Genomic DNA, 16,286 nt, shown 5'->3' on the forward strand with positions numbered 1-16,286 from the left:
GTGATTCCTCCTACCAGTCTATATGACTGCTCTCTGTGATTCCTACTACCAGTCTATATGACTGCTCTCTATGATTCCTCCTACCAGTCTATATGACTGCTCTCTGTGATTCCTCTTACCAGTCTATATGACTGTTCTCTGTGATTCCTCCTACCAGTCTATATGACTGCTCTCTGTGTTTCCTCCTACCATTCTATATGACTGCTCTCTGTGATTCCTACTACCAGTCTATATGACTGTTCTCTGTGATTCCTCCTACCAATCTATATGACTGCTCTCTATGATTCCTCTTACCAGTCTATATGACTGCTCGCTATGATTCCTCCTACCAGTCTATATGACTGCTCTCTGTGTTTCCTCCTACCATTCTATATGACTGCTCTCTATGATTCCTCCTACCATTCAATATGACTGATCTCTATGATTCCTCCTACCAGTCTATATGACTGCTCTCTTTGATTCCTCCTACCAGTCTATATGACTGTTCTCTGTGATTCCTCCTACCAGTCTATATGACTGCTCTCTATGATTCCTCCTACCATTCAATATGACTGCTCTCTATGATTCCTCCTACCAGTCTATATGACTGCTCTCTATGATTCCTCCTACCATTCAATATGACTGATCTCTATGATTCCTCTTACCAGTCTATATGACTGCTCGCTATGATTCCTCCTACCAGTCTATATGACTGCTCTCTGTGTTTCCTCCTACCATTCTATATGACTGCTCTCTATGATTCCTCCTACCATTCAATATGACTGATCTATATGATTCCTCTTACCAGTCTATATGACTGCTCTGTGATTCCTCCTACCATTCAATATGATTGATCTCTATGATTCCTCTTACCAGTCTATATGACTGCTCTCTATGATTCCTCCTACCATTCAATATGATTGATCTCTATGATTCCTCTTACCAGTCTATATGACTGCTCTCTGTGATTCCTCCTACCATTCAATATGATTGATCTCTATGATTCCTCTTACCAGTCTATATGACTGCTCTCTGTGATTCCTCCTACCAGTCTATATGACTGCTCTCTGTGATTCCTCCTACCAGTCTATATGACTGCTCTCTTTGATTCCTCCTACCAGTCTATATGACTGCTCTCTTTGATTCCTCCTACCAGTCTATATGACTGCTCTCTGTGATTCTTACTACCAGTCTATATGACTGTTCTCTGTGATTCCTCCTACCAGTCTATATGACTGCTCTCTATGATTCCTCCTACCAGTCTATATGACTGCTCTCTATGATTCCTCCTACCATTCAATATGACTGCTCTCTGTGATTCCTACTACCAGTCTATATGACTGTTCTCTGTGATTCCTCCTACCAGTCTATATGACTGCTCTCTATGATTCCTCCTACCATTCAATATGACTGCTCTCTGTGATTCCTACTACCAGTCTATATGACTGCTCTCTTTGATTCCTCCTACCATTCAATATGACTGCTCTCTGTGATTCCTACTACCAGTCTATATGACTGTTCTCTGTGATTCCTCCTACCAGTCTATATGACTGCTCTCTATGATTCCTCCTACCAGTCTATATGACTGCTCTCTTTGATTCCTCCTACCAGTCTATATGACTGCTCACTTTGATTCCTCCTACCAGTCTATATGACTGCTCTCTGTGATTCCTCCTACCAGTCTATATGACTGCTCTCTATGATTCCTCCTACCAGTCTATATGACTGCTCTCTATGATTCCTCCTACCATTCAATATGACTGCTCTCTGTGATTCCTACTACCAGTCTATATGACTGTTCTCTGTGATTCCTCCTACCAATCTATATGACTGCTCTCTATGATTCCTCTTACCAGTCTATATGACTGCTCGCTATGATTCCTCCTACCAGTCTATATGACTGCTCTCTGTGTTTCCTCCTACCATTCTATATGACTGCTCTCTATGATTCCTCCTACCATTCAATATGACTGATCTCTATGATTCCTCCTACCAGTCTATATGACTGCTCTCTTTGATTCCTCCTACCAGTCTATATGACTGCTCTCTGTGATTCCTACTACCAGTCTATATGACTGTTCTCTGTGATTCCTCCTACCAGTCTATATGACTGCTCTCTATGATTCCTCCTACCAGTCTATATGACTGCTCTCTATGATTCCTCCTACCAGTCTATATGACTGCTCTCTATGATTCCTCCTACCATTCAATATGACTGATCTCTATGATTCCTCTTACCAGTCTATATGACTGCTCGCTATGATTCCTCCTACCAGTCTATATGACTGCTCTCTGTGTTTCCTCCTACCATTCTATATGACTGCTCTCTATGATTCCTCCTACCATTCAATATGACTGATCTCTATGATTCCTCTTACCAGTCTATATGACTGCTCTGTGATTCCTCCTACCATTCAATATGATTGATCTCTATGATTCCTCTTACCAGTCTATATGACTGCTCTCTATGATTCCTCCTACCATTCAATATGATTGATCTCTATGATTCCTCTTACCAGTCTATATGACTGCTCTCTGTGATTCCTCCTACCATTCAATATGATTGATCTCTATGATTCCTCTTACCAGTCTATATGACTGCTCTCTGTGATTCCTCCTACCAGTCTATATGACTGCTCTCTGTGATTCCTCCTACCAGTCTATATGACTGCTCTCTTTGATTCCTCCTACCAGTCTATATGACTGCTCTCTTTGATTCCTCCTACCAGTCTATATGACTGCTCTCTGTGATTCTTACTACCAGTCTATATGACTGTTCTCTGTGATTCCTCCTACCAGTCTATATGACTGCTCTCTATGATTCCTCCTACCAGTCTATATGACTGCTCTCTATGATTCCTCCTACCATTCAATATGACTGCTCTCTGTGATTCCTACTACCAGTCTATATGACTGTTCTCTGTGATTCCTCCTACCAGTCTATATGACTGCTCTCTATGATTCCTCCTACCATTCAATATGACTGCTCTCTGTGATTCCTACTACCAGTCTATATGACTGCTCTCTTTGATTCCTCCTACCATTCAATATGACTGCTCTCTGTGATTCCTACTACCAGTCTATATGACTGTTCTCTGTGATTCCTCCTACCAGTCTATATGACTGCTCTCTATGATTCCTCCTACCAGTCTATATGACTGCTCTCTTTGATTCCTCCTACCAGTCTATATGACTGCTCACTTTGATTCCTCCTACCAGTCTATATGACTGCTCTCTGTGATTCCTCCTACCAGTCTATATGACTGCTCTCTATGATTCCTCCTACCAGTCTATATGACTGCTCTCTATGATTCCTCCTACCATTCAATATGACTGCTCTCTGTGATTCCTACTACCAGTCTATATGACTGTTCTCTGTGATTCCTCCTACCAATCTATATGACTGCTCTCTATGATTCCTCTTACCAGTCTATATGACTGCTCGCTATGATTCCTCCTACCAGTCTATATGACTGCTCTCTGTGTTTCCTCCTACCATTCTATATGACTGCTCTCTATGATTCCTCCTACCATTCAATATGACTGATCTCTATGATTCCTCCTACCAGTCTATATGACTGCTCTCTTTGATTCCTCCTACCAGTCTATATGACTGCTCTCTGTGATTCCTACTACCAGTCTATATGACTGTTCTCTGTGATTCCTCCTACCAGTCTATATGACTGCTCTCTATGATTCCTCCTACCAGTCTATATGACTGCTCTCTATGATTCCTCCTACCAGTCTATATGACTGCTCTCTATGATTCCTCCTACCATTCAATATGACTGATCTCTATGATTTCTCTTACCAGTCTATATGACTGCTCGCTATGATTCCTCCTACCAGTCTATATGACTGCTCTCTGTGTTTCCTCCTACCATTCTATATGACTGCTCTCTATGATTCCTCCTACCATTCAATATGACTGATCTCTATGATTCCTCTTACCAGTCTATATGACTGCTCTGTGATTCCTCCTACCATTCAATATGATTGATCTCTATGATTCCTCTTACCAGTCTATATGACTGCTCTCTATGATTCCTCCTACCATTCAATATGATTGATCTCTATGATTCCTCTTACCAGTCTATATGACTGCTCTCTGTGATTCCTCCTACCATTCAATATGATTGATCTCTATGATTCCTCTTACCAGTCTATATGACTGCTCTCTGTGATTCCTCCTACCAGTCTATATGACTGCTCTCTGTGATTCCTCCTACCAGTCTATATGACTGCTCTCTTTGATTCCTCCTACCAGTCTATATGACTGCTCTCTTTGATTCCTCCTACCAGTCTATATGACTGCTCTCTGTGATTCCTACTACCAGTCTATATGACTGTTCTCTGTGATTCCTCCTACCAGTCTATATGACTGCTCTCTATGATTCCTCCTACCAGTCTATATGACTGCTCTCTATGATTCCTCCTACCATTCAATATGACTGCTCTCTGTGATTCCTACTACCAGTCTATATGACTGTTCTCTGTGATTCCTCCTACCAGTCTATATGACTGCTCTCTATGATTCCTCCTACCATTCAATATGACTGCTCTCTGTGATTCCTACTACCAGTCTATATGACTGCTCTCTTTGATTCCTCCTACCATTCAATATGACTGCTCTCTGTGATTCCTACTACCAGTCTATATGACTGTTCTCTGTGATTCCTCCTACCAGTCTATATGACTGCTCTCTATGATTCCTCCTACCAGTCTATATGACTGCTCTCTTTGATTCCTCCTACCAGTCTATATGACTGCTCACTTTGATTCCTCCTACCAGTCTATATGACTGCTCTCTGTGATTCCTCCTACCAGTCTATATGACTGCTCTCTATGATTCCTCCTACCAGTCTATATGACTGCTCTCTATGATTCCTCCTACCATTCAATATGACTGCTCTCTGTGATTCCTACTACCAGTCTATATGACTGTTCTCTGTGATTCCTCCTACCAGTCTATATGACTGCTCTCTATGATTCCTCCTACCATTCAATATGACTGCTCTCTGTGATTCCTACTACCAGTCTATATGACTGCTCTCTTTGATTCCTCCTACCATTCAATATGACTGCTCTCTGTGATTCCTACTACCAGTCTATATGACTGTTCTCTGTGATTCCTCCTACCAGTCTATATGACTGCTCTCTATGATTCCTCCTACCAGTCTATATGACTGCTCTCTTTGATTCCTCCTACCAGTCTTTATGATTGTTCTCTATGATTCCTCCTACCAGTCTATAGTCTGCCCTCTGTGATTCCTACTACCAGTCTATATGACTGCTCTCTATGATTCCTCCTACCAGTCTATATGACTCCTCTCTATGATTCCTCCTACCATTCAATATGACTGCTCTCTGTGATTCCTACTACCAGTCTATATGACTGTTCTCTGTGATTCCTCCTACCAGTCTATATGACTGCTCTCTATGATTCCTCCTACCATTCAATATGACTGCTCTCTGTGATTCATACTACCAGTCTGTATGACTGTTCTCTGTGATTCCTCCTACCAGTCTATATGACTGCTCTATATGATTCCTCCTACCAGTCTATATGACTGATCTCTATGATTCCTCTTACCAGTCTATATGACTGCTCTCTGTGATTCCTCCTACCATTCAATATGATTGATCTCTGTGATTCCTCCTACCAGTCTATATGACTGCTCTCTATGATTCCTCCTACCAGTCTATATGACTGCTCTCTGTGATTCCTACTACCAGTCTATATGACTGTTCTCTGTGATTCCTCCTACCAGTCTATATGACTGCTCTCTATGATTCCTCCTACCATTCAATATGACTGCTCTCTGTGATTCCTACTACCAGTCTATATGACTGTTCTCTGTGATTCCTCCTACCAATCTATATGACTGCTCGCTATGATTCCTCCTACCAGTCTATATGACTGCTCTCTGTGTTTCCTCCTACCATTCTATATGACTGCTCTCTATGATTCCTCCTACCATTCAATATGACTGATCTCTATGATTCCTCTTACCAGTCTATATGACTGCTCGCTATGATTCCTCCTACCAGTCTATATGACTGCTCTCTGTGATTCCTCTTACCATTCCATATGACTGATCTATATGATTTTTCCTACTAAATAAAGTGATCTGAAGCAATGGTGGGTAAGCATGTAATTTTTTTGGTTAAGTTTGCATAATTACCCATCATTGCATTGCATCAGATTACATTATTTCACGTTTTCACTTATTTTATTGCTTCATATATTGTTTTCCTTTAATGATTTATAGGGCCCATCATGTCCATTCCCTATATTTCCTCTATTGGTATGGTCACTATCCTTACTTTGATTTCCCTTTTTGGATGCATTCTGTGTTGTAAAAACACATGTGGAGTACCGAGGACGTGTGCTATACCGTGGCGCAGATCTGGCTCTCTTAAGGAGTGGGAGAAAAATTCCAAAGGCCATTAAACTGGGTAATTTATATGGCTGCCGATCCTGTGCCTAGGGAAATATATTTCACAGGTAATTTCCAATCTGTCGGTCTGTGAAAGAAACCATTATTCTAACTAGAAAAGAGATCATGATGTCACTGCAATCTTTAACTCCTTCCCAACCGAGGCACTGACCTTCCAGCCAGTGCAGAAAAGGTTAATAAAAAAAAGCCCATGTCCTATGTATATATAGCTATCTGGGTCAGCTATTTTCAGATTTGCTCTAATAAATGTCACAGTTTCAGTGTTTCCGTGTTCTCTACAGTGTTATAGCTTTGGGATGATATGCTGCTAATTTTCTGTGTCTATTACACTGAGGGACATCATGCTACAATCTAAAGTGTTACTTATTAGAGCCTACAGGTCAAAGTTCTAGACAGAAAAGCACCAAAGGAGATGTAGTTTTATAAAAGCTGGACGTCTGCTTTTAAGCTGCCTCTGTTCCAAGTTTTACTCATGTCTTTGGATTTAAGAAATATACTTTACTGTGATTCATAATTTTTCTCCAATATCACTTCCTTATATTTCATCCTGTTTGGTAGCAGTGGGGTTAATGTCATTCTGTCCCCAGTCCTTGTCGTTAGGTTATGGGGAAACATTCCGGACATAGCCCCGTGGTACGGATGCCGCCGTTACACGCTGCTAATACCCTATTGATTTAACTTGACATCCTCTTTTACATTGATAAAGGAGGCGCGACGGGGACAGGTCTGTGCTTAGTATTTAATGAGGCTATAGCAACTCGTCTTAATGGGGACTCCTGTTTTTGTTGGGGGTTTTATCCCCTGTAAAAAAAAAACTATAAAGAATGAATGCCCCCACCATCTGTCATTTTTCATGAGGTTATGAATGCCAAGTTGTTTTTAATTCTCAGACTTTATGGTATGACAATTATGGGGGTACTCCAGAATCACCAAAATTGGCCAGTCATTTCCCATTGTCTTTGTTCTGTGACATATCTTATTCATGTTCAGTCTCTTACTCGTTTATTTCATGTTCTTCTCTTGCAGGATGCAGTTCTGGGCTAAAAGACTGGAGCACGAATTTGAACAGGTTATGAGAAACTTTGGTGGAGTCCAACAACTGCGTGGGGTAAGTGTGCCTACTTAGAGAATGTCTTCTTCGCACACGCTTCTATGTCTTTTTCACCAAGGTTATTGCTGTGGCAGTCACATTTTGAAAATAAGGCTCTTAGTATGCAAAGAAGTAATAAAATCGCAGTTTTGGGTGGGACTGACACAAACTGTGCTTGACAGTTTATATATATATATAGGCTTAATGGACAACCAATATCACATTTTCACTTTTCATTTTTATTTAATTTAATAATGGAACTTATTTATTTAACATTTTTTATGATGTATATTAATTTTTTTAAATAAATTGTTGCTTTTAAAAAAAAATCTGGGTGATCTGCCATGTTGGGTCCGACTCTACTGTTCTCTGGACAACTGCTGCTCAACCTTACTTGCCTACTGCTGCATGTTTTAAACAAAAAAAAAATAATCAAACATGTTTTAAATGAAGAAAAACATTTAATTTCCGGGTATATGTTAAAAAAACATATACCCGGAAATTAATAAGAATGCTATTATGCAAAAAACATGTCAGGATTGCTTTAATACTCTGCACTTTCCAACTCCCTCATACCGTACTCACCCTTCCAAATATTCTGAGCTGGCACTGGCTAACACCAATTGAGCCAGATTCTGTGGTTTGCACCTCATCCTCTTCTCTGCTTAATCTCAGAACAGCTCCCACCTCCCCACGACCACAGGAAAACATATGTTTTGTCTTTGAATGCATTTGCATAATGAGGACGCCTCTCATGAATAATGTATCAGTGCCCTGCCTGCGGTGGCCTCCTCTGGATAGTGCCACACTGGGACTGATACATTGTTTATTATTTTAATTAAGAGGAGCGGCTTATAGTCACATCAAGACTATGTTCAACTTCTCTTGCTGTTCTATGGAATTCTTCCCTGTGAGGATCACTGAAAACTATTCACAATTTCCTGTTGACATGTGGCACCATTTTCCAAGTGTCATAACCAAGTTTGCCTCAAAGGTAATCCGATCTGGATATGTCCAGGGAACCCTTCTGCAGTTGGTTCTGGGTATCCCAGATGTGAAAACTATTGATCCACTTAGACATTTTTTTGCTACTGTCTGACTTTAAAGGATCACTATAGTGTCAGGAAAACAAAGCGGTTTTCTTGACACTATAGTGCCCTGAGGGTGCCCCTACCCTCAGGGTCCCCCTCCGTGGCGCTGAAGAGGTTAAAACCCCTTCAGTTACTTACCTTATTCCAGCGCCGGGCTTCCTCGGCGCTGGTGACCTCTCCTCCCCGTCCGACGTCAGGGGAGCCGAATGCGCATGAGCGGCAAATGCCGCGCGCGCATTCAAAGAGTCCATAGGAAAGCATTTATCAATGCTTTCCTATGGACGCTCTGCGTGATGGATGAGATCTTCGCATCCAGCATTGCACATCCGACTCTTGTGGCTGTCCGGAAGACAGCCACTTGAGGCTGGATTAACCCCAAATGTAAACAAAGCAGTTTCTCTGAAACTGCAATGTTTGCATCTGAAGGGTTAAAACCTGAGGGACCTGGCACCCAGAATACTTCATTGAGCTGGGTCATTGGGTGACTATAGTGTCCCTTTAAGTAAAAAAGTGTCTTACAATTTCTTACATTAAATTAGACAAATTGTGTTAGTCTTGTGCAATAAATAAGTGTTCTGGCGTAGGAAGACCAGTTATGGTAGAACTAGGAAAGATAGGTAGTCTACTATAGTAGGCAAACTAAATCTTAAAAGATTATTCACTAAAGCAAACATTCTAAGTGAATTTCAAATTTAAGGTGGCTAAAGTAGCCGAACTGGAAGCATGCTTGACTTAGAGAATTTTTCAGAGTTGGCTATTGTTACCTTAAAGGGACACTAAAGTCACCAAAACAACTTTAGCTTAATTAAGCAGTTTTGGTGTGTAGATCATGCCCTTGCAGTCTTACTAATCAATTCTCTGCTTTTTAGGAGTTAAATAATTTTGTTTATACAGCCCTAGGCACACCTCCCTGCACGTGACTTACACAGCCTCCCTAAACATTTCCTGTAAAGAGTCATCTAATGTTTAAACTTTCTTTATTGCAAATTCTGTTTCATTTAGAATTTCTTATCTCCTGCCCTGCTAATAGCTTCCTAGACCCTGCAGGAACCTCCTGTATGTAATTAAAGTTCAATTTACACAATTTACACAGTGGGAGATAAAAATAAACATTTAAAGTAAGTTACATATAATTTAAAATGAAACCATTTTGTTTCCATGCAGGCTGTGTCATTCACAGCCATGAAAGGTGTGGCTAGGGCTGCATAAACAGAAACAAAAGTGATTTAACTCCTAAATGGCAGATAATGGAGCAGTGACATTTCAGAGGCATAATCTATACACAAAAACTGCTTCATTAAGCTAAAGTTGTTTTGGTGACTATAATGTCCCTTTAAAATTAAAATTCACTTTGAATTCTCATTTTATTAAATAACTCTGTTAGAGTTCCAATCTCCTGCAGTAGGTAAGAATTATCCTATGGTTTTATAGTTATGGAATTTCCATGTAGTATCTAGATCGAACATATCATGTCATTCTTTACAGTAGATAAGATGTTCCCGTGTACTACTACAGTCATTTCTGCCATTGTCCTACAATTGGTATTAAAGGTTCTGATGCTGTCCTGCCGTATCTAAGAAAGACTTTGATGTTGACCTTCAGTGAGTAATAAGGTTCTCATCGCCTCTTCTGGTGTTCTCCAACAGTATATGTGAAAACCTCTAGTGTTCTCCTACAATATGTATGAAATGTTGTTCTTATACAGAATGTATGAAAAGTTATGGTATTCCATTACAGTGGAATCATCAAGTGTTCTACAGGGTATATAAAAGATTATGGTGTTCTCTGATAGCTTGTATGACAGATTTTGGTTTCCTCCTCTAGGTATGAAAGGGTTCAGACTGGAGATAAAATAGGTCGTACCGTGTACTAGATAGCTGTACTAAATAAAGTGCCTGCTGAGTATATGTATTTACGTGCAGATGAAGAAAATGCAACATTCTGTTTTCCAATCTGTGTATATACAGTATATATGTAAATATATATAGTCTGTGCGTATATAACTACATACATAATATCTTCCTTGACAAACACACATTAATACTGAGAGATTTGTGTGTGTTTATTTCTTCAAATGATAGGAAATTAACCCTTCACAGAGGGTACATAGTGCAGCCCATCAGGTGCGTGGCGATGTGGAACGTTTAACACAGCCACCGACATGCCATCTAGCGATAAGAGACACGTAAAGACCCTGCACACACCCCACACATTCACAGCGCCCTGTGCGCTAATGACATGCAGATGAGATGTTAATGTGCCTACAATAACATATGCATTGCAGGCTCCTGACAAATGAAGCTGGCTGCATCCTGTCCCCCCAGGGGGTGATTAATGTGCGCCGGTTGCTGGTAGCGACTTCTTCAGCAATCTGCGTCCTGCGTTAGGCTGCAAGCTTCCTTGGGACGGAGGCAGATCTTGATTGGATTTTCTTGTCCCTGGAGGTCCATCTTCTGGGTGACAAAGGGTGGGTAGGGGGGAGCTTGTCTAATCCCTTGATTAATACCATATCATACGTTCTACAGCCCAGACCCCTGAATGAAAGTATCCCGAGGGTGAGAGCTCTGCAATGACAGGTTGATGACACCGGTTGACGGTGACCAGCAAATTCCGAAATGCCATAGAAACAGCCAAAATGTGGGGTGATTAAAAAAAGCTTCTTAGCTTTATTCTGCCTGCTATAGAAGCCTGCACAATTATTGGATCTCTGGCCTCATATAGCATTCAGAATAGCCTCTCTTCTCCCCCCAATTCCTGTCTGGATTTGTAATCTCCAGTGCATATGCTCATCTTTCTACGTTCGCTGTGCTGGCATGTTACATCATGAGTGCTTTATCTTAAGATTTGTGTGCTTTGGCACTCCTCAATCTTTGTGTCTTACTGCTCCTCATTGAAATGGAAAGAGGAGAGTGACTGGGACACATGTAAACCTGATTTTCCTATGTTTGATTTCTCTTTCTTTTTTTCTTTCTCCCACTTTCATAAAGTGTGTCTTTAAAATGAATCATTCAGTACTTACTCAATTGTTGACACTGTAGGCCAGACCTGGCGATGGTCTGTACGAAAAGTGCTTTGAAATCATGGTGACCAACATAGGAGTTGATACCTCCTAAGTGTCCCTATTTACGAGGGACAGTCCCTCTTTTGGACCCAAATCCCTCTGTCTCTCTTTTATATCCTACTGTCCCTCTTTTCTATGAGCTCCATATCGTTGGTTTGTCTGAGTGTGTAACTCATAAATAGTACTCAGCAATGAAATGTTGGGAGGCGTGGTGTATTCACAGAGCTGAAAATTGTGGAGATTTTAAAAGGAAATATACATTTTAGGAATTGGAGAATCTTTCCAATTGAGCTATAGTGTTCACTATGCATAGGATGAGGCAGAGTCATCAGTGATGCCCACCGATTATCAAAGATAAAGAACACAGAAATGAACAGTTAAATCCGAGCTGCAGGGTCTCCTTACTGTAGTTCCAACAGTGTAACAAGCAAATAGACAAAAAATGGAATTCTGTGCATCAAGTCGGTAGTGCACACCCAGGTGCTACTGCAGTTTATTAGAGGACACAATATAAACAAACGTTTCGGGCAACAAGCCCTTCCTCAGTGCTAATGAGCTATAGTGTCCTAAAATTTTAAATTCTTTATTCTGGTTTAATGCATAGCCAAGTCGAAGTGACGGCGCTTCTTAATTGGCAGAAACCGTGTCCGGTGGCTACTCGGCAATGAGCTTTGGCAGTTACATAGAAACATAGAATGTGACGGCAGATAAGAACCATTCGGCCCATCTAGTCTGCCCAGTTTTCTAAATACTTTCATTAGTCCCTGGCCTTATCTTATAGTTAGGATAGCCTTATGCCTATCCCACGCATGCTTAAACTCCTTTACTGTGTTAACCTCTACCACTTCAGCTGGAAGGCTATTCCATGCATCCACTACCCTCTCAGTAAAGTAATACTTCCTGATATTATGTTTAAACCTTTGTCCTTCTAATTTTAGACTATGTCCTCTGGTTGTGGTAGTTTTTCTTCGTTTAAATATAGTCTCCTCCTTTACTGTGTTGATTCCCTTTATGTATTTAAATGTTTCTATCATATCCCCCCTGTCTCGTCTTTCCTCCAAGCTATACATGTTAAGATCCTTTAACCTTTCCTGGTAAGTTTTATCCTGCAATCCATGAACCAGTTTAGTAGCCCTTCTCTGAACTCTCTCTAAGGTATCAATATCCTTCTGAAGATAGGGTCTCCAGTACTGCGTACAATACTCCAAGTGAGGTCTCACCAGTGTTCTGTACAATGGCATGAGCACTTCCCTCTTTCTACTGCTAATACCTCTCCCTATACAACCAAGCATTCTGCTAGCATTTCCTGCTGCTCTATTACATTGTCTGCCTACCTTTAAGTCCTCAGAAATAATCACCCCTAAATCCCTTTCCTCAGATGTTGAGGTTAGGACTCTATCAAATATTCTGTACTCTGTAGGCCTAGATACACATCAGAAGCGAGTTGGGAGCATGGATACGCAAGACAGGAGCTTGCAGATTCACAGCAGATGTGTCAGAAGCTGTAGAATGTTTTCATCAGAATGTAGGTCTCCTTGGGATCCGTGGGAATGAGCTGGAATGCATAAATGTGAGGGAGATGCATGTGGTGCAGTGAAATATATTATGCATGGCACAGTTTATGGATGAGATATACTGAAGGCAGACTGTTCTGTCTGTATATAAAAAACACTCTGAGGTTTATTGGCAGTGTGTGCCCTGAAATATTCCATTATTACAGTAATTTGCCATTGTACTGCACTGCGGAATATGTGGGGGCTTCATGAATTATTTTAGTAGTAAAACCAACATTTCCTTATTCCAATATGCTTGTGTGGAGCCTCTAGCCTGTTATTCGGGATTGATTTATGTCCCTTGTCCTGCTGCATGTTCTCTATTATTCAGTGTTCCCTCTTAGCACTTTTTGTGTTAAGTCTACTCCAACTACACCATGCATGTTTCATTATTTGTTTATTTATTTTAACTATGCACAGTGCAGCTTGATTGATGTTTTTCTTTTCCAACTGGAGAGCTCATGAGCAAAATTGTACTCACATACAATGCTGAGAGCATCCCTGGAATTTATCCTAAGGCTCCTATATAATTTTCTCTTTAGAATCCCACGTGTTTGTTGTAGTTGTGGAACTACAAATCCCATAATGCTGTGCTAGCTGAATAGACAATGGTTGTCTATGCCGGGAACATCATTCAAAATATCACTGAATCTTTCCTTTAATTTCAATGCATCCCGCTCACACCACCCCAATTTTACATTCTCTAACTGGTGGTGCTGTGTTTCTGTAACAGCTCCTTTGCATCTCTGTTTTACGCTGTCATGTTGCTAGGCTTTGAGTGTGTAATCTGTCCAAACCTTGGCAGATCTGTACTGACTCCACAGCTCCTTGTGGACACGCCATTAATCAGACAGGCTGCAAGCTGTGATTGGCCGATAAGGCGCACCTATTGGACAGATTGAGGAGCTTGGTGAGATAACTGCAAATCCTACTGCTCCGTATCGCTCTACATCTCACTGCATCATCCAGCATTAGCAGGGTTAAACGCAGTGGGGGTGGTACTATTCCTTAATGCTCCTGAGCTGATATGAAAATAGCACATTATGCATTCAGTGGCCAGGGATTCACGTTGATGATAACATTTTAGGTGGTATATGCTGAAAACTCACATTATCGCTGCTTTAATGTAAAACAGAATTTGCCAAAGAATGACATTTATCAGGTTGTGTTTGGCCTGTTGTTACTGGACTTCATATCTCATCATCCCCATACATTCTTCATCTCAGCATCCTTTTCAGTTCCAGGCCTACTTTTTTTTTTAAATACAAAGCAAGTTTACTACAGTTCAGTGAATAGCACCCTAGAAGACTAAAAGAGATATAAGAGTTTTGCAGCTTTTTGAAGTACGGTAATTGGAAGGAATTTAAGCTTGCACTTCATCCACATATTTCCATCTCCACTCCAAAAGGTACACTCCAGACCCCTAAAGCACTTTAGCTTGGTAAAAAGCTTTATGTGTGAAGAGTGTGTCTTCTTTTTTCATTTTGAAAATAGTGAAGATTTCAATACAAATTTACACTTTTATAAATTAACCTCGTTACACCCCCCTGGCTTTTTAAGCAGACAACTGGTCCGGTTTCTTCCTGGTTTGGGTAGGTCAATGTAGCAGCAATTGCTCAGAACACCCACCTTGCAAAGATTTCCTATTCAGCTGCATTGCAAAGACTGTTATTGGACAGCCACAGTAAGTCTGGGCGGGGTTAGAAGAGGAGGGCTTGTAAAGACTGCAAACACGAGATTTTCAGGTTTTGCAAGTTGTTTTTAGATATGACCCTAATGAAAAATGCATTATTTCAATGCATGCAAGTTTTCATTTGTGGTATATCTACTAAACAGTGATTTTTGTTTTTTATTTTGTATTCGGGCAGTGGAGTGTTCCTTTAAATAATAAATTGCATTGTGCATCTTTAGATCCACTCTAATTGAGTGTCCATACAAGTATGTGGAATTGGCATACGGTAATTTTCTTAAGTCAATTTCCATCATCATTTCTTTGACATCAGAGAAGCCTTTGCAATACTATAAAAGCTCAGAATACCTGGACAGTTAGGGAAATTAAGACCTTATTTGTAAAGTGCAAAGCAAGCTTCTAGACATGCCTTTGTTGCCTGTTCTTCTATTTCGTTACTAAAATTTTGATTTGCTATCACATAAGATGGAACAAAAAGCACTTTTACTTTTACCTCTGCCTCCTCTACCATCCCAGCACTGTAGAACAACCTGCAACGCTTAGTTTTCAGGACTGAGCGAATAACATCTATACAGAATACTGTGCAGATTGACTTTTCAGTGAATGTTTTTTATTACAATGTTCAAGTAAGTGGACCTGGCAGAGGACTGAATACACCCACACATTTAACACACAAATGGCCGTTCACATAACTACTTTCATCAGGAGCGGAAGGTAAGGAAGGTGATTATCATATAGAGTACAACACCATTAATGCCCTTTGACATTCAGATGCCTGGTTTTATCCAAGTAACTATGTTTAGTTAATGTTAACTTTCTACAGGCTTTTTGGGAAGCTACATTCCCCCAAATACTAGCAGATTGCTTGTTTATAACCATCAGCAGGATATGTGATCAGTTTTATCATTCCATGCTGAACCTGTCATAAGGATTTCAACAGAAAGGACGCATAATTTGTCTGATATTACAATCCCCTTGTATTTCAGCAGACCAATACAATGTAAAAAAAAAAAAGCTAATTCTATACATCTTCATTGTAGCATTTTTAAGGGACAGCAATCACCATTGCTTCCGTACAAATGTTAACACTTGTTTAGTTTTGAAGAACTGCATTGTGATGTGCTCTATTTATAACATTGTTAAAGTCATATTTAAGCTACAGGTCTTCTGTTGTGTACCAATGCATGTCCTCTATTAGATATAGCATTATAGCAACTGATTCAATCTACACCTGTAACTGTGATTTTAAAATAATGCATTGCTATATAATGTTAGCATCTGTCTTTATGATGCAATTATGTGTTTTGTTTGCTAGATCTTAGTAAACCAAATATTTGAGAAGGGAATTGCAAATTTTAGGC

General features: G+C 40.3%; 1 protein-coding gene across 4 annotated transcripts in view; it reads left to right on the forward strand.

The window, feature by feature from the left end:
* The window catches only part of CACNA2D2 (calcium voltage-gated channel auxiliary subunit alpha2delta 2), a 310,100-nt gene that overhangs the window by 51,255 nt on the left and 242,559 nt on the right, over positions 1 to 16,286 (forward strand). For all 4 annotated transcript variants that reach the window (XM_063426623.1, XM_063426624.1, XM_063426625.1 and 1 more), the window contains exon 2: positions 7,467 to 7,548. In XM_063426623.1, the coding sequence (XP_063282693.1) occupies positions 7,467 to 7,548 (82 nt within the window). The remainder of the gene's footprint in view (positions 1 to 7,466; positions 7,549 to 16,286) is intronic.

The sequence above is a fragment of the Pelobates fuscus genome, chromosome 7 (genome assembly GCF_036172605.1).
Source record: "Pelobates fuscus isolate aPelFus1 chromosome 7, aPelFus1.pri, whole genome shotgun sequence".
Classification (NCBI taxonomy): Eukaryota; Metazoa; Chordata; class Amphibia; order Anura; family Pelobatidae; genus Pelobates; species Pelobates fuscus.